The 18,608-nt window shown below is 33.2% G+C and overlaps 3 protein-coding genes across 5 annotated transcripts in view; 2 read left to right on the forward strand and 1 right to left on the reverse strand.

Annotated features, from left to right (window-relative positions):
* The first annotated feature begins 4,459 nt into the window (after nucleotides 1-4,459).
* LOC112028050 (uncharacterized) lies at nucleotides 4,460-10,001 on the forward strand. Of its 3 annotated transcripts, none has more exons than XM_065761621.1 (8): nucleotides 4,460-5,104; nucleotides 5,871-5,939; nucleotides 6,461-6,661; nucleotides 6,746-6,889; nucleotides 8,057-8,176; nucleotides 8,259-8,345; nucleotides 8,867-9,312; nucleotides 9,761-10,001. In XM_065761621.1, coding segments are annotated over exons 1-8 (1,434 nt in total). In that variant the 5' UTR covers nucleotides 4,460-4,738; the 3' UTR covers nucleotides 9,762-10,001. The 3 variants fall into 3 exon arrangements, with proteins under 3 accessions (XP_065617693.1, XP_023916469.1, XP_065617689.1); XM_024060701.2 differs by lacking the exon at nucleotides 5,871-5,939 and adding an exon at nucleotides 6,285-6,353 and having other exon boundaries at nucleotides 4,471-5,104; nucleotides 6,740-6,889; XM_065761617.1 differs by having other exon boundaries at nucleotides 4,566-5,104; nucleotides 6,740-6,889.
* A 677-nt stretch (nucleotides 10,002-10,678) lies between these two features.
* LOC112028012 (protein CUP-SHAPED COTYLEDON 1) lies at nucleotides 10,679-11,852 on the reverse strand. The gene is made up of 2 exons (XM_024060647.1): nucleotides 11,508-11,852; nucleotides 10,679-10,897 (listed from the first exon to the last, which is right to left on the reverse strand). Exons 1-2 carry the CDS (start codon nucleotides 11,850-11,852, stop codon nucleotides 10,679-10,681), a joined length of 564 nt encoding a protein of 187 aa, XP_023916415.1.
* A 5,479-nt stretch (nucleotides 11,853-17,331) lies between these two features.
* LOC112040734 (uncharacterized) overlaps nucleotides 17,332-18,608 on the forward strand; it is a 3,451-nt gene continuing 2,174 nt past the window's right edge. The window contains exon 1 of the mRNA XM_065762150.1: nucleotides 17,332-18,531. Coding sequence (XP_065618222.1) covers nucleotides 17,332-18,531 — 1,200 coding nt within the window. The remainder of the gene's footprint in view (nucleotides 18,532-18,608) is intronic.

An 18,608-nucleotide genomic window follows, 5' to 3' on the forward strand; every position in this document is an offset into this window, starting at 1 on the left:
TTTTTTTAAAATATTTTTTTGTGATAAGACAAATTTAAATAAATAGGTCTTACAAATAGAGGTGTTACTAATCACAAGTAATTCAAATAGAAAAACATTAAAAATACTATAAATTTTACTACATAATTTTTATAATTTGATGTGACAATGAATATGATAAGTGGGCTCCAACAAACTATTAAATGCATTTTTGTGATTGTTGATATATTTTTGTAATTCTCATATTGTAAATTTTATAATATCTCTGGCATTTTTGTAAGTCTCATGTCACTTACAACATTAGTTTGTAGTAAAATTTGTTATAACTTTAGCATTTTCTAAATAAAAAAAATCATATTAAAAAGTAAAAAGAATATTTAAAAAAAAAATTATATAAGATGCTAGTTAAATATTATTTAAGTGATAACATAAAGCCCCCATATAAGGATTTCACCTTAGGATTTGGAAACGTTTAGGTCGGCCCTCATACCAAACAAGCCCAGACTACACAGTATATGTAAATTATTTTCTTTTATGGGAATACGTAAAAATTATATTAGTAACAATTTATTGAAAGCGGAATTACAGTTTCAAAAATGAGGAGCTAATATAACAATAAAAATAAAAATCTAACCAATTGTATGTCTTGAACATATTGGAATACTTCTCTATGCATGTCTCTAGTGTATTGGAAGGCAAAACATTTAAAAAAAAAAAGTAAAATGAATTCCTTTGATTTTGGATAAAAAAAGACATAAAATATGCTTATAATGAATAAAAAATATCTAAAAATATTTGTGGGGATAAAAGCCCAAGTTTGTATATTGGGCCTTGGACCCTATTTAAAGATGTGGGTACATCCGAGGAGGAGTAAATGATGGGAAAGGCCTCAGAGTGGAGAATTACGTAAGAAAATGATAGAAGAATATAATCCGAGGAGTGTATCCTTCTTGGATACAATGAATATCGGTCAAGCAAGTACTTGGGCGATTTAGGTGATCTTCCAGGAAATTCTAACGATAAGTATGAACTTTAGGCATGTATAAAGATGATAAGAATGCAAAAATATCTAAAGGAAAAACTGCTACCACCGCATTAAATGTACTGCAGCAACTTTTCTGGTCGCATTTATGTGGAGAATACCTCTAAACAATACAATCTCAGCCACCGCCATGCACAGGGAGCCAAAGAAGATGCTTGATGGGACATATACTTGAGTGAAGGCTTAGATTAATAAATGTACGATCAAGATGGTCTGAAGAGAAACTATATAATCTAAAAGACCCACCTATAAGAGAAGGATCGAAGATAATAGAAAAAGAAGAAGGAAAAAGATTGATGGTAGCACTAAAGATTGTATTAGCTTTCAAGAACAGTAGTTCAGTTCATAATTTATCTCCTCGGACACCAATTTAATTAAGTTTCAAGTGTGTTTTTGTGCTTGTTCATCTTTTAAATCTTTATTAGTTGCTGTTTAATTCAGAAATAACCCAGCTCTTTCACTCACTCTCTACAAATTCATTGTATTGGGCTTATTGGGTTCACATCCCACATCTTTTGGGCTTGAGCTGCAAATCATAACCCTACAATATTAATTAATTGTCATATTTCTACTATGTCCTGTCTTACTTTTTTTTCAATAATTGTCACATTGAACTATTTCATGTCGTGTTTTTGTCCACGTTTCTTAGGTTGTGATATAAAACAATCTTGTTCTTAGAGTCATAATATCACATCGTATACATTCATTTGCCTACTGCAAATTTCATAAAATAAAATTGTAGAAAGGGGGTTATAATATGACTTAAGCTTTGTTCGTGTTTTTATTTTTTATTTTAAAATTTTAAAATTTTTTCTCCAAATAATATGCTGATTTCTAAGTGCTTTATTATAGTTTCTTAAGTGTTAAACCTTATTTTATCCAATTCAATTCAATCGTGTCGTTGCATTAACCAATAAACTATATAATTGAATTTATTTATTTTCTCCAATTCAACTCATGAGAAGATGGTTTAATTTAATTATTCTTGAAAATAATAATACTATATTTGATATATTGATCAATAAAATTATGTGGTTTTTTTTTTTTAGAAGAATACAATCATGTGGTTGAATGTAATTACAAAATTTAAAGGACAACATAACTAAAATTTGACATTTTCCCTGTCTCTATTTATGGGTTCTATTCTAACTGGGCAAGTTGCCTTTAGTCCTTGGTTCTCAACTAATCTGGATTGGATTTTGGTTGGACTGGGCCGAAGGAAAGTATTTGGAATTCAAAGATATTGAACTTCAGCTTGGCCCAGGTTGCTTGGGGCCTTGGGCTACATCCCTGTGTTTAAAGAACAATTTGTTTGTTTGTTTGTTTTTTTTTTTTTTTGGGTGTGTGCGGTCATTCACCATATCATATTATACATATACATATCTCTTTTTGTTATCTGTCTCTCAGTATTTTTACGTACATATAAATATCTCTTTTTGTTATCTGTCTCAATATTTTTACCGTTTCTATCACACTATAACGATGCCTCTTACACTGTTTATTTATAGAAGAAAAATGTACAGATAAAGCTTTAATTGAAAGAGTAAATTTCTACTTTGAGCGTCGCCATTGGTGGTGGTAAAATTTTGCTATTTTACCAACTCAAACTCCAATTTAGTGCCCAACATCGACGAAGCCAAAAGCAAATGAATAGTGTATATTATTTAGTGTCCAACATCTTAGCAATTCATTGTAGCAAGAAGGCATAATTTTTTTTTTTTTTAATTTTATCACTTAGTTGGTTTTGTGGCAGAGAGAAAGTGAGAGAAAATTAATAAAAAAATGAATAGTGTTTGGCTGATGGTAAAAATAAGATTATTAATATAGGGTGTGTTGTGAAATTGTGTGTTAAAATAGATAAAATAGTTTTTTGAGATATTAAATGCTAAAAGTTTTAACTTCATCGATGTGAATGCTCAATAGTAGCTCTTACCTATCGTATAAATTTAAGGTGTGTGTCTTACATGCAGCCCGTATGTCTTAAAGGCCGTCCATATAGTATGGAGAGATATTTAACCGGATCAAACTTGTATCAAAATATAGCCTTTTAATAAGGTTATGTTTGTTGATATAAGTTTAAAACAACCCCGTTTGACAAATAATAATAATAATAATAATAATAATAATAATAATAATGTATTATTGAGCAAAAATTGTCTTTGAGATGAGTCATTATGAAAAATATTTGCCCGAAAACTAGCACTTTTTTTTCAACTTTCAGAAACTAGCAATTAAAATCAATGAATTTGTTAATTTAATAGGATTATTTGTGGATCTAAGAATTTAAAACTGAGGTATTTGATAAACAATTTCCTTACTTTAGATGAAAATTAACAAAATATGACAGATTTTGAACTTTACGGATTATACCAAATTATATTATGAATTAGTAATAACAACTTAATTCTAGTAATTTTTATATCAGGGAAAAATATAACAATTTTAAATCTGCACATTAATAAAGGATTTTTTTAATTTACAATTTTTTCAATGCAAAAAAAAAAAAAAAAAATCAACTTTGAATAAAATCATACTTAAAAAAAGAGTGCGTTTGGATAGGAGGGTTTGTTGCTCAAAGTCAAGTTACGTTTTGCTCCTCTTTTTTTTTTTTTTTTTTTTTTTTTTTGGGCCGCACTTGTTGACTGGTGGGGGGACAAAATTTACTGTGCATGAACAGTGCGTGCACTGTTCATGCACTGTTTATGTATTAAAAAATATTAAAAGTGGGTCCCACGATACTATTTACACATTTAAAAATTATTTTGCTACAGTGTTTTCAGCAACAATCAGTTTTTAGCAACTTTCAGCAACAATAAGTGCTATCCAAACGGACCCACTATCTATGCCACTAATAGACATGCCAAATAATAAGAGATACTAGTAATCCATTTAGATACACACATTAATTTGGAAAAATACTAATTTAATTACCACTATATGCCATTTGACCAAATATTATCACCAAAATCTCAGGAAACCAACAAATATACCCCAAAATTTAACACCCTATAAAAGAATAAAGCATTTGCATAACAAGTTCATGCAAAAATTTATGTCTATTTTAGTATTAAAAACATATTTTTTCTATTTTATACAACTACTTTTTAAAAACACTCACATCAAATTATCTATTTTATATTACATTTTATTAAAATATTATTTTTTTATCCATTTTTTTTAGTACACTTTCAAATCATCTTTCACTTTTTTAATATAATCTAAATTTTCACAAATACATGAATTTTTTTTTTTTGAGATAGTTTCAACTTATGGTATCCATTTTTTAAAATAACTCTGTACCATTAGATTAAGACATCAATTACTTTTTAGCGTGGGTTAAGATTGAACTCCAAATCCCTTATTCAACTGTCAAATCTTTACTTAAGAAAAAAAAAGTGTAAAGAAGTAGAGACAAACAAAACCTAACGTTCAAAGGTTTGCAACGTGTGAAAGTCCATATAACGTTCATCTTCTATATTTTGTCGTTGTGCTTTTAAACCTTTCCCTCTCAAAATCCGAAGTTCAAAAAATTTTCAAAATACAAAAACACAGATACACACAACAAATACATAAAAATAGTAAGTACAACTTCAAAAATTTATTATCACACAAAAACCCAAAACGACCTTTCAAAATTCAATAAAACGATATATAATAATAGCTTCAATCACGCTCCCAAAATCTCTCCCTCTCTCACATTCACATTTAAAACCAGCGATGAAAGAAGAAGAACAAGAAGCCGATAATGAATTCGGCTTCGAAACCAGCGGCGCGGCTCTGGTCTCTCTGGCGCCGTTTTCTTCGACTCCTTCTACGCGTCGGCTCTCGAGCAATTTCTCTCAGCCGAGCCGTCCGATCGTCTCGGCTAAGCGGCTCGCATGGGTGTCACTCCAGGGGCGGCTCGTCAACGCCGAGGAAGCCAGCTCGGCTAAAACTGTCGGCTTGAGCCGAGCCGAAGCCGTGGCTTGGGAGCTCTTCACTCCTATCCAGAGGTTCCTCATCGTTGCCGTGATCGGCGTCGCCGTCGCCGAGTCGAAGAAGAACCGGCTCATTTGGCAGCTCACAGAAGCTGTGGAACTTAGGGTCTCTCTCTCTCTCTCTCTCTCTCTCTCTTTTCAATTTAATGCGTGACTTAATTTTAGGGTTTGTTTAATTTACTTTTACATTGTAATTATTAGTTTGTGTTTGTTTGTTTTAAAAAGCGTTTTGCTTTTTGGTTTAAAGGCCTAATTTTTTAGCTCATTTTCATTGTTCTGCTTCTAATTAATAACTGGGTCTGTTTACTAATCATATTTTAATGTTGGGTTTATGCTTAAGAGTTTAGATTCTGTGATTTAGCTTCTGGTAACGTTTAATCTTAGTGTAATTTGTAGTTTGTGCTTGAATTTCTTCATTAGGGCCTTTTGGTTTGCTGATTTCCTTCTGGGGTTGGTTTAATTTTGTGATTTTCATTGAATAATTGGGTCTAATTCTGCTTTTTGAATCTAACCTTAAGCAAAAAATTGTAATAATTCAGTAACATTTTTTTTTTTTTGGGGTGTATAGAATAGCAAATTTTCATAACAGTTTCTAGAATTTGATACTTTGAATTTTGAATATTCTTCTAGAATCAAAATCAATAAAAATTAATTTTTTTTAATAAAAAATTATCCTTTATTTGAAGAAAGTTATAATGACTAATTTGATAATAGTTTCTAGAGTTTGATACTTCGAATTTTGAATATTCTTCTAGAATCAAAATCAATAAAGTTTGATTTTTTTTTTTTAAATAAAAAATTATACCTTATTTGAAGAAAGTTATAATGACTAATTTGATTTGAATTTTTTTTTCTCTCAAATTATTCTTCAGGATCAGGTACTTTCAAGCATGCAACAGAAGCTTGACAATCTGTGCAAGCTTGGCAATCAGGGAGAGCAGGTTAGTATTGTAAAGGACCACCACTCAGAAAGTTGTAATAACTAATTTGATTTAAGCTTTTAAAAAAAAAAAAAATTTAACGATAATTTTGAATATTCTTCTAGAATCAAAATCAATAAAAATTAATTTTTTTAAATAAAAAATTATCCTTTATTTGAAGAAAGTTATAATGACTAATTTGATAATAGTTTCTAGAGTTTGATACTTCGAATTTTGAATATTCTTCTAGAATCAAAATCAATAAAGTTTGATTTTTTTTTTAAAATAAAAAATTATACCTTATTTGAAGAAAGTTATAATGACTAATTTGATTTGAACTTTTTTTTCTTTCAAATTATTCTTCAGGATCAGGTACTTTCAAGCATGCAACAGAAGCTTGACAATCTGTGCAAGCTTGGCAATCAGAGAGAGCAGGTTAGTATTGTAAAGGACCACCACTCAGAAAGTTGTAATAACTAATTTGATTTAAGCTTTTTAAAAAAAAAAATTTAACAATTGTTTTGTTCCAAATTATTCTTCAGAATCAGGTGCTTTCAAGCATGCAACAGAAGCTTGACAAAATGTGTGAGGACGTTGATATTGTTAGTGACCACTCAGATGGTGGGGTTGAAACTACATTTATCAAGAGGGCAGATTCACCATGTAAAGAAGCATTCGGCTCTGACGCGGTTAAATTCGTTGATTGCGGCTGTTGGCTCTGTGATCAACATCGTGACTTGGAGGTAAGAATTCAATTTTAACATTTTTCCAGTGTCCCTGTTAAATGGCTTCAATTCCCTTAGTTATTTTCTGAAGTTCAGTTTCAGGGTAAATCTCTAAGGAAATCTTCAACTGGGGATGAGATAATTCAATATAAAATGTCATTCTCAAATGATGCTGAACCAGAAGAGCGTCGGATGTCTGATTTGTCAGATTGGGCTTCAAGTGTCACATCTGCTGCTGACATTCAGGTAATGTGAAGGGTGAGAAGCATTATTGATTATAGTGATTTGTAAATATAGAACAATCTCATATTTAATGTTCAATAGACATTGACTTAAAAAGAAAAAAAGTTCAATAGACATCTGATTTTGCAATTAATGATCACATAAGGTAGTTCTTGTGATTTAGAATTTTTTTTTTTTAATAGAAGAGGTTCTTGAATTAGGGTACTGAATGTGCATTTTTTTTTTCTTGTTCATGCACTTCCTTTTGAATTTTATGAAGAGAGAGACAGTGAGACAAGTATATTTCAATAGGAAATTTTTAATTCCTTTATAACAGGAATTGACCTTAGCACTTTATATGATTATGGTTGGGGAGGGTGGTGAAGTTGAAGAACATTGGTTTTTTTTTTTTTTCCTTCTTGGTAAATATATAAACCCTGTTTACTTGTCTGTTCAATTAAATCATCCTCTTTAGCTCTGTTTCAATATTCTTGAGATGTCGGTGTGTACTCCATTTTAAATAACATGTTCCTTGGTGCTCCTTATTTAACACCCCTGCAGCACATATCTTGTTGACGCAATCTTAAGAAGACCTTATGGGCTTTACTCTCTTAGGAATAGTATGCATTAGCATAACATATTTGGAAGAAAATCACCATGGACCAGGACATAGTTATGAAATCAATCTATAAGTTGATTTGATAATATAAAATGCAGGGAATTAATTTTTCTGAGCTGGACAGGATTTTTTTTTTCCCTGTTATTTATTGTTGAGGATGATTGGAGATTACCTTAGCTATTTATTTGTATTCTACACGATTTCTTCAAGTGTTTTTTTTTTCCTTTCAAATAGTTGCCTTTCGATCATCTTGTGCTTGCAACGTTTCACATTGATTTGATTTTAGTTGATGATTGGGATATTGCCATCGGATGATCCTTTTTGGTTGTGTAAATTTTCTACCAATACTGTCTCAAAATACCTTCATATAGGTCTTTGATTAAAAAGTGAATCCTAATTTTTACTGTCATACACGGAATAGACTGGCAATGGGTTAAGTAAATACTCATTTTCATTTTTTTAACAAAGAATCGGAGAGATGGTAAATGAACAAGAAATGTTTTAAAAGATAATTAAGTTCTATAGAGATATGTTTTGTGTATTTCTAATGCCATATGGTGCATTTATATTAGATGAACACATTGGCAGTAGAACAAGACATTTACAACCTCAAGAGGGACTGTGAAGAGAAGGATGCCACCATAAAGAAGCTATCCACTTTGCTCCAATCATCTGATGTTGCTGGTTCAAAGGTAATGATCTATTTATAATCCTTATTGGCATTTTGTTCTCAACAAAGCTTTTTATTTGATCAATCTATTTCCTTCATAACAGAGGATTTCAGAGTTAGAAGAAATTATACGTAGGAAGAACATGATAATCACAAGACTGAAGAAGGACATGGTGGTCCTAGAACAAAAGGTAAGAAGGTGGTCACAATCTGGTGGCTGTACAGTTTAGAGATGGCATAATTACAGTACATAGAGTACAAGTAATCTTTGCAACCCCCCACGCCGCCGCGCCACCCCCCCCCCCCCCAACCGCACCCCCCTCCTCTCTTCCCCATTCCTTTTCTTATTATTGGACTTCCTTGCTTTTTGTTGTTTGTAATGATATAGTCACATTATGCACTGCCCTTCTATGTTAAATGATGGAATTATCACCTTTTATAATTTAAAAAGGATATCCATACCAATGGTACTACCTATGTGAAATTCAATGAGGAAAAGCTTTGCACATTTGAAAAAGAAGAATATGGTGTTAGTTGGAAATGTAGGCAACAGATGATATATTTACATAAACTTTTTTCCAATGTTTACTTGTTGGGTTACAATGTTATTGATATTGTGTCTAAAAGAATTTGATCATGATGTATTACCTATCAAAAAAAGAATTTGATTATGATGTTTTGAATTTTATAACTAAAATGTAATTAAACACAGGTGGTTCACTTCACAAGGCTTCGGAGATCTTCCTTCCCTGCCTCAGACTCAACCAGTGAGAAACTTCCATGCATGACTGATAATCTCCTTTATGATATGGATAGTACTACTAGCCCTTCATCTTCTGATTCAGATTGCTCCTCTGCAAACCGGTCACATGCTCGTGTTGCTAAAATTGAAGAAATTTCTGTAAAGAATAGCAACTGTGCTTCTACAAGAAATCAAATGTCAGTGCCAGCAAAACCTTCTGGTTCCATTGTGAGACCATCTGATTGGCGCTCAAAATCTCGATCAGTGAGTCCGCTTAAAGAAATATCTACAAATTGGAAATCTGATGCAATGTCTTCTTCAAGGCAAAAGCAGTTAGCTGGTGGAGACTCAAGAAAGAGTAAAAGGCGACACCTAGCTGGATCTAAGGATGCAACTCCTCAAAAGAGATGGACATAGTGAGTGCCATGCAATTTTAAATTGACTAATTCTTGATCACCGTTATGTTTTCACATTTTGATTCCAGCATTTAATTTATTACACTATTGCTTTTTCGTTCTCAAAATTTCTAACAATAAGTAGACCCTAGTGTTTGAAATGACAAATCTTTCAATTTGGATTGAAGTTGAACCGGATTCTTATTGCAGAAATGTGATCGGATTTGGTCTGAACATGTGAACTTGTCCCTCTCATTTCTGCGTAGTTGGACATTTCAATTCCCTCTGCAATGATTTAATATTGTAAATTCACATCCAAAATATTATGATAGCTTTTATTTATTCAAGTTATTCTTTTCCTCGTATATCATTGTTTTAGTTGATTTCATACAGCCTTTTATTCTTTTCTTTTTTGGTGGAGTGGGAATGTATTATATCTCATGTCTTTGTTTTTTGCTGCTTCTTGTAGGTTGAATGCAGGATATGTGAGTTAAGTAGTTCAAATATATCTGCAATTTGGTGAGAAGATGCTTCGCAATTTCAACCTAAAGCTTGGGAGATATGGAATTTGCTAGTATATATAGGAGCATTTCTGTATTTTTTTTTTAGTGATCTTATTGATGTTGACTTTATATATTTGTAGAAATACAGTACCTTCTGGATATAATAGTTTAGAGGGATAATTGGAAAAATAATCTTTTGGGACCAAACTTCTGTTTTGGATGTGAAGATGCTTTTAAAAAAAATAGTTGAATGTGCTGTTAAGACAATATATAATTATATAGGTCCATGCAGAGTTATGAGCATGGAGGACCATTCAACATGGCTCAACCAGGACCAGAAGCATGAGTATAGCTGCATAGGTCCATGAGCATGGAGGACCATTCAGATTTATACCTAATGAAGGAGCTAAATGCATCACATCTATAAAAATTTGCACCTGCAGTTCACAAATTACCCTTAACAAAGACATAACCAGCAACAATAAAAACAAGTTTGGATACAGGGTAGCTATGAAGCATAGCCATTGATGAGGGGATGGAAACTTCAATCACCACCGATTGGCGATTATTAATAATATTGTTTTAACATTATAAAAACAAGAGAGATAAACAAAAAGATCAAGGGAGTGAATGAGATAAGAGTGATGTACGGAGTGCATACATCTAAAAAAAATAAAGATACTATATGTATATCTCCGTGCACCAACTGAAAAAGATCTAAACCTCTAATGGAAGAACAGTGATTAAAGTTTGCCCAGTTACTTTATCCCGAAAATACAAAACCAAACAATGAATTACACCAAAGGATTACACATATTCAAGAACAGCTTTTAAACTGCTGTGTAAAGAATGAATCAATATCCAAATGATCTCTTCAAATGCATTTACCATCTAATTTCAGACCAGAGTGGACTTTTGTCCGAGTATTGTGCTCCTTCATCTTGAGAACTTTGAAATGGATTCTGAACATTGGCAGGTTGAGGACACTCGAAATTCTCAGAGGTAGACCCTGTCTGAGAAGTTTCTTCTTTCTTGAGTGAATTTTCTCTAGTATTCCTTCCTTGTTTTTCCATTTTATTAATCTGGCAGAGGACATACTCTTCCTGCAATTCAATGAAAAAAAAAACATTTAGAAACAAACAGTTCATATAATAAACGACTAAATATTGACTGTGGATGAGAATTAACAAAATTGTTCTATAACTATATATATATATATATGTATACTTCAATTTAATTTCCGAACAATTTTTTTTTTTTTTTTGATGAACTAATTTCCAAACAAATAATACAGAAACAAGAAGATATATTATATTCTTCAATATAAAAGATTTTATCATGATGCTATTTCCTTGCAAGTAAGTTGGAACAGAAAAAAAAAATGATATACTAATTATAATAATAGAACCCTATATAAAATCTCCGATTAATAATAATAAAGAAACAAAAGAAAAAAAAAATCAAGAAACATACAAATATCAACTAGAAACTGAACGCGTTGAAAAAAAAATACCAATAATAATAATAAGAAGAAACCCAAAAAAAAAAAAAAAAATCAAGAAACAGTGCTATAACTCTATAAAGAAAATTAATATATAACATGTTGAAAGACAAAAAAAAAAAAAAAAAAAAAAAAAAAACTACTTTTAACAATAAAAGGGAAGAAAAAACAAAAAAGAATCAAGAAACAGTTTTAAAAAAAAAGAAACTTACATCATTGCGTATGCTTTTGAAGACTCCATCGAGTCTGTACTCGTGCATGGTCCATCTACCATTGGCATCAAACCCTTTCCTCGCAACAAAGCTGAAGCTTCTCTTAGACCCAATATGTTTACATTGTCTTTTGTTGAAAACAACACGTTCTTGTTCTTCATCATCATCAAGATCATAAACTTTGACATCGTTTTGAGCTTTCCAGGTGCCAAACTCCGTGGCTCTCCCCACTCTTTTCCCTTTGTTTCTACCCTTAAGTTTAGTGTAAAAATAAAGAGTTTGCATTCCAGTTCTTTCAAAGTGTTTTCTCCAAATCTTTGGGTCACCATACACGTCACAGTCCATCACTGGATTGGTGTAACCAATGGGTCTGCCGAAGATCTTGTTGAGAAGATAAAATTTGATCAGTTCTCTTTTATGAGGACGAAATCTGATATATGGTTCATCCATAAATTCAGAACTTGTACATGTAAATTTATTCTCCATGTATATATATATATATATATATTCAACGGTAATGAATTTTTCTCAAGTATGAATAAAAAGGATGTAAATAAAGGGGTGGGGTTTGATTGCAGAGAGTAATGATTCACTCAAAGAATAGAAGATCGAAGAGGAAGAGGAAGAAGTAGAAACTGTGAAAGTATAGTAATGAATATAGTGGTAGAATGGTAGGGTTTAATTTGCTCATATTATTATATATATACATGCATATACTACGTACGTCTCCAACTCGGAATTGGAAATTCTTTCTAAAGTCGGCGGCAGTGATATTTACTATTTACCCCTCTCCACTCATCACAAAATATTTTTACTACTTTTATTTTTAAACATTATTTTTTTTTTCTCTCTTTTTTTTATACAATTGTTAAGATTGATTTTTTTTTTCAACTCTCAATTTTAAGTTATTGCATCAGGTTTAATACCTTAAGGAGTTTGCTTGATCCAGACAAGTCAAGTCATGTAGTTAATTAATAGTTCAATTAGGTAACTAGTTGAAAAAGTGAATTAAGATTAATTTTTGCAGGGTTTAATAGTTGACTTTGATCATATATAATTATATTAGAGGTGGTTATCGTGAGTTTAAATAATGAATAATGATAGTCACACATTTTTTTTTACTACTTTTATTTTTATACTTTTTCTCACTCTTTTCTTATTTAGTAGTTAAGATTGATTTTTTTTTTTTTTAAATTCTCAATTTCAAATTTTTTTTTTTTTGGTGTGGTTTGAGCAAGAGGTAAGTGGTTATGTAGTTAATAGTTCAATTAGAAAACTTGTTGTACAAAGTGAATTAATATTTTTGTAGGGTTTAATCATTGACTTTGATCATATATAATCATATCAGTGATGGTTATTGTGACTTTAAATAATGAATAATGATAGTCACATACTTTTGTTTTTTTTTGGGAGCAAGAAGTAGGTGGTTATGTAGTTAATAGTTCAATTAGGTAACTAGTTGTACAAAGTGAATTAAGATTAATTTTTGTAGGGTTTAATTGTTGACTTTGATCATATATAATTATATCAAAGGCGGTTATCATGAGTTTAAATAATGAATAATGATAGTCACACATTTTTTACTACTTTTATTTTTAAACTTTTTCTCACTCTTTTTTATTTAATAGTTAAGATTGATTTTTTTTTTTTTTCAATTCTCAATTTCAAACTATTGCATTAGATGCAATACCCTAAGTAGTTCACTTGATCCGGACAAGTTAGGTTATATGGTAAGTTTTTTTTTTTTTTTGAGCAAGAGGTAAGTGGTTATGTAGTTAATAGTTCAATTAGAAAACCTATTGTATAAAGTGAATTAAGATTTTTGTAGGGTTTAATAGTTGACTTTGATCATATATAATCATATCAGTGATTGTTATTGTGAGTTTAAATAATGAATAATGATAGTCACACACTTTTTAGTATATACTCATCACCAAACACGTACTACCATGTGAACTAAAATCGTACTTTGAAGTAAAAATGTTTCTTTTTCTTTTCTTTTTTTCTTTTTTTTTGTAAACAGACGATGCATTAAGCAAACTAAGCAATTACAACAGGTTCAGCACACATCCTATTATAATATACACCATTAAAGTTATCCTCAACAGCATTGCAAATGTCCACAGGTGGACTTTCAAAGAAAATAAAATCAAGCTCTTGAACGGCACCCATTCTAGCAAGCAAATCCGCACACCAATTGACTTGGCGATAACAATGGGTAAACTGGATCTGTTGGAAGTGTGCTGCCAAGTGCCTGCAGTCATCCAATATGGGAGAGACAACGTTATTTTCATAAACACGTTCCTTTTCTTCGTCATGGTCGTCATTATCAATAACTTCAACGTCTTTTTGAACTTTCCGGCCAGGTGCCAAACTTCCACGGATCTTAAGTTTAATGTAAAAATAAAAAGTTTGCATCCATTAGGGTGGCTCAACCATTAATTAACCCCCAATAAAAAGGGCCCTAAAATATAATATAATATAATATAGGCGAAACTATATATATATATATATGTATGTATAATATTTGTTTTCTAGTATTGCAAAGAAAGAAAAAAAGTAAGGTGTAGCTCCCCCATCGGGAAAGAAAGAAAAAAACATCTTTTATTGGCCAATTTGTATTACAAATATGAAAATAAAAATTTTAATTAAGACCAAAAAATTTAATGAACAAAAATTATTTTTAAAAATATTATATTCTTTTTGAATGTTGTGTATTCTATTAATACGTTTTACAATAGTGTAAAAAATTTCAATCTTCCAAAAATTTCACTCTTCCTTTCTCTCTCTATATAAATTAGAATTAATAGTTTTTATAAAAATTAATTATTGAAATCTATTGTTCAACCTAAAGTCCATCATTGCTAAAAGAGACAGGAACCAAATATATATATATATTTATATATATGTATAATATTTGTTTTCTAGTATTGCAAAGAAAGAAAAAAAGTAAGGTGTAGCTCCCCCATCGGGAAAGAAAGAAAAAAACATCTTTTATTGGCCAATTTGTATTACAAATATGAAAATAAAAATTTTAATTAAGACCAAAAAATTTAATGAACAAAAATTATTTTTAAAAATATTATATTCTTTTTGAATGTTGTGTATTCTATTAATACGTTTTACAATAGTGTAAAAAATTTCAATCTTCCAAAAATTTCAGTCTTCCTTTCTCTCTCTATATAAATTAGAATTAATAGTTTTTATAAAAATTAATTATTGAAATCTATTGTTCAACCTAAAGTCCATCATTGCTAAAAGAGACAGGAACCACTCAATCATGATATTTATTATGATATTGATGGTTTAGATTTTTTTTTAAAACTAAAAGATTTAAAATACTTTTTATTTATAAATGAAAACAAGTCAATTAATATATATATATATATATATAAAGGCTAGATTTTTTTTCTAATGTATGTATTGCTTATAAAAATATTAACTAACAATACATTTTACATTTACATTTACAAAAAGTTATCTAAAATTAAAATTGATAAAAACTAACAATACATTTTACATTTACATTTACAAAAAGTTATCTAAAATTAAAATTGATAAAATCTTATTTAAGATCGACTATATCACAAAATAATCTGAGTGTATATACTGCTAATTGAAAAATGAAATATTAGCGGAACATAAACACAAAAATATAAAGTTCAATATAATTATTAGTAGTAATGATGCATCTCAAAATGGACTTATTGTCTAAAAAGCATCTTCGTGCATCGCACAGTATACCCACAACTTATTTTTGTCAGTCAGTGGACGGAAGCCAGTTTGGTGGCTATTGGTGTACACATGCGTGTGTGTATATATATATATATAAATATATTGTTCCATATGAAATGAAGCCACGAACGCTCTCTAGGGAAGAGGAAGCGGAGCTAGCCAGGAGCAACAAAAAGGTGAAAGACAGCCGTCATGCCGAGTTTAACGAGGGGCCCAGTGATGTCTCTCCTACGCAAAACAGCCATAACCACTGGAATAAAGCAAGTGTGTCATTCAAGGACAAGCTCGTAGGCGAAATACCTGGAGCTTTTACTGATGCTTTTGATTTCACGGACCTTATGGATGCCGAAAATGAATCGGATATTGACGATGAAGATGTAAATGAACTCCGTGACGGTATGGTGGCCATCAAGCTTTCGAAAGACACCAAGAAACGATTAAGAGAGCGCTGGTGCAAGGCAGTCATTGTCAAGTTGGTGGGGCGCTCAGTGAGCTTCTCATACATGCAAAGCAAACTGAATCAAGTCTGGAAACCTGAGGGCAAAATGGACGTGGTGGACCTCAGTTATGGCTTTTTTCTGGTTCGTTTTTTCTCCAAGGAAGATCTTAACTCTGTTCTAAGACGGGGACCTTGGTTTTTGGGGGACCACTTCCTATCCATAAGGCCATGGGAACCTTTCTTCAAGCCTTCGTCAGCGAACGTATCGCTAGTTGCTGTGTGGATTCGTCTTTATGAGCTGCCCTTTGAACTGTATGAGGCAGAGGTCCTAAGAGAGATCGGAGAAGCCATTGGGAAGGTGCTAAGAATAGATACGCATACTGCCATGGAAGCAAGGGGTAAGTATGCGAGGATGTGTATCCAAATAGATATCAACAAGCCATTGATAAATACCATTCTCATCGGACGTTTTGAGCAGGCAGTTATCTATGAAGGAATTCAGAAACTTTGCTTTTCCTGTGGGAGGCTGGGTCACTTGAAGGAAGCATGCCCTTACACGGTTCGAAGGAGCAAGGAAGCGGTGGACACAGCGGAGGCAACTCCGATGGAGAACGTTGGGTCATGCATTGGGCATGAGAAAGTTGGTACTGAGTCAGCCAGTACCTTACCTGCCAACACCACGTCGAGTGCGAGAGTAGTGGAGGACGTCTCTTGTCAGTACGGTCCATGGATGATCGTGACAAGGAAAAAAGGGGGCCACAAGGGGACAAACCAAAATTTTAGCCAAGGGGGGACCACCAAACCAGCTGGGAAATCTGTTAATCACTCCACGTCCAATAACACACGGGCTGAGCACTGTAAGTTTGGGCCGCCTATCCACCGAAATGACATTACTAGGGGCAAAGCCCACTTTGAGGTGGACTTCAGTTCAAAGAGGGGGTCTCAGATTAATTCTTCGTTGGACTTTAGCCCAAACCCGAATTTAAATGTTCAAGGGAAGCCTGATGATATGGTTGTGGGCAAACCTGACTCTTTACCCGGTTTGACCATAAATAAAAAGAAGCTTCCACACTCAGTGAGAAGCAAAAAGATATTTGCTAGAAATAACCCAGCTAACCCATCTAGTAGCGCCGGCACAAACCCATTCCAAGGTCTCTCCTCTAAACTCACCTCCCTCTCTGCCAGTGCATCCTTTAGTGCAAATCATGAAACCAAGGCTTCCCCAAGTGACTCCTTCCAGTTCACGGCCTCCAATGAAGAAGGTTTGGGCACCATTAATGGTTGGGAACAAAATCAGCAATCCCCAGTTGATCTTAGGCCGATTCAGAGCAAGGACCAAGGGCACGGCGTCGTGGACCAACTTGAAGGTGAGGGAAGCTTGGGATTTGAAGTTGGGTGTGTGGGCATCCCATCTAGCTCTCAACCCAGGAAAGAGACGAATGATGATATTGGTGAAGCGGATAGGATGGAATCCGAGGAAGGAGATGAAGCTAAATCCTCCTTTTGACTTGTGTCACACAATCGCCCGTTTTTTTTTATCTTTTATTTATGAAGATTATTATTTGGAATAGTAGGGGCGCTCTGAAGCCCAATTTTCAGAGTCATATCTGCGATTTGGTCCGAATTCATGATCCTGCCATTATGGTAATCATGGAGACTAAGCTTGGTGGTGTTAAAGCTAAAGCGATTACAGACAGGCTCCCTTTTGATGGGGCCATTCACACTGAAACGATTGGGTACGCTGGTGGACTGTGGCTAATGTGGAACTCAAACAGAGTGGAAGTTAAAGCTCTAGCCAACACGGAGCAAGAAATCCATGTCGAAGTTAAGGTACGCCCCTCTAACTATAGCTGGATTTTTTCTGCAATCTATGCTAGTCCTAGATGTGAGGAGCGGAGTATCTTATGGGATAATTTAACTAAGGTGGCCGAACTTCATAACATGCCATGGATCATGGCTGGTGATTTCAATGAACCCTTGGTTGAAGAGGATAAGTTTGGGGGCAGAGGTGTTCATGTTAACCGTTCTCTGGCATTTAAGGACTGCCTGGATTCTTGCAACATGGTTGATATGGGGTTCTCTGGGCCAAGATACACGTGGTCCAATAAAAGAGATCTTAATAATCTTATCCTTGAGAGAATAGATAGATTTTTCATGAACCCGGATTGGTGTCTGCTCTACCCTGATGCAAGAGTCACGCACTTGCCTAGGTGTCACTCGGATCACTGTCCGGTTCTTATGGAGTCTCTTCCTATCAATAACATCAACCTTACTAGACCTTTTAAGTTCCAGGAGTTTTGGCTCTCTGATACCTCCTTTCCCAGTGTAGTGACTCGGGCCTGGAACAGGGGTAGAGATTTGGCAGAATGCATTAATACCTTCTCTAAAGATGCGTCGGTGTGGAATAAAACTCACTTTGGGAATGTCCATCATAAGAAAAAGAGAGTCATTGCTAGAATTTACGGGGTTCAGAAAGCCCTGGCTAGTCATCCGAGCACCGATCTTATTAATTTAGAGAAGCATCTCCATCAGGAGCTTGATCTTCTTCTTGATCAGGAGCGCGATCTGTGGGCCCTAAAATCTAGAATCAACTGGATGATTCAGGGAGACCGCAACACAGCTTTCTATCATGTGTCTACTATTGCAAGAAGAAAGAGGAATCACATTGCAGCAGTCATGGATGATTTGGGGAATTGGTTAACTGAGGAAAGGGAGGTGATGGAGTATTTTAGAAATGGGTTTGTGAATCTGTACACCACCTCTCATGAAACTGGTCACCGGGTTCCAAACTTAGGAAACCAGTGGCGTGCTCAGCTCACTGATGAAGTGAAATCATCTCTTGAAGGGAGGGTTAGTACCGAGGAGATTAAGAATGCGCTTTGGTCCATGAAACCTTATAAGGCTCCGGGGCCGGATGGTTTGCATGC

This window comes from Quercus suber, unplaced genomic scaffold (genome assembly GCF_002906115.3).
Source record: "Quercus suber isolate HL8 unplaced genomic scaffold, Cork oak 2.0 scaffold_19, whole genome shotgun sequence".
Taxonomy (NCBI): Eukaryota; Viridiplantae; Streptophyta; class Magnoliopsida; order Fagales; family Fagaceae; genus Quercus; species Quercus suber.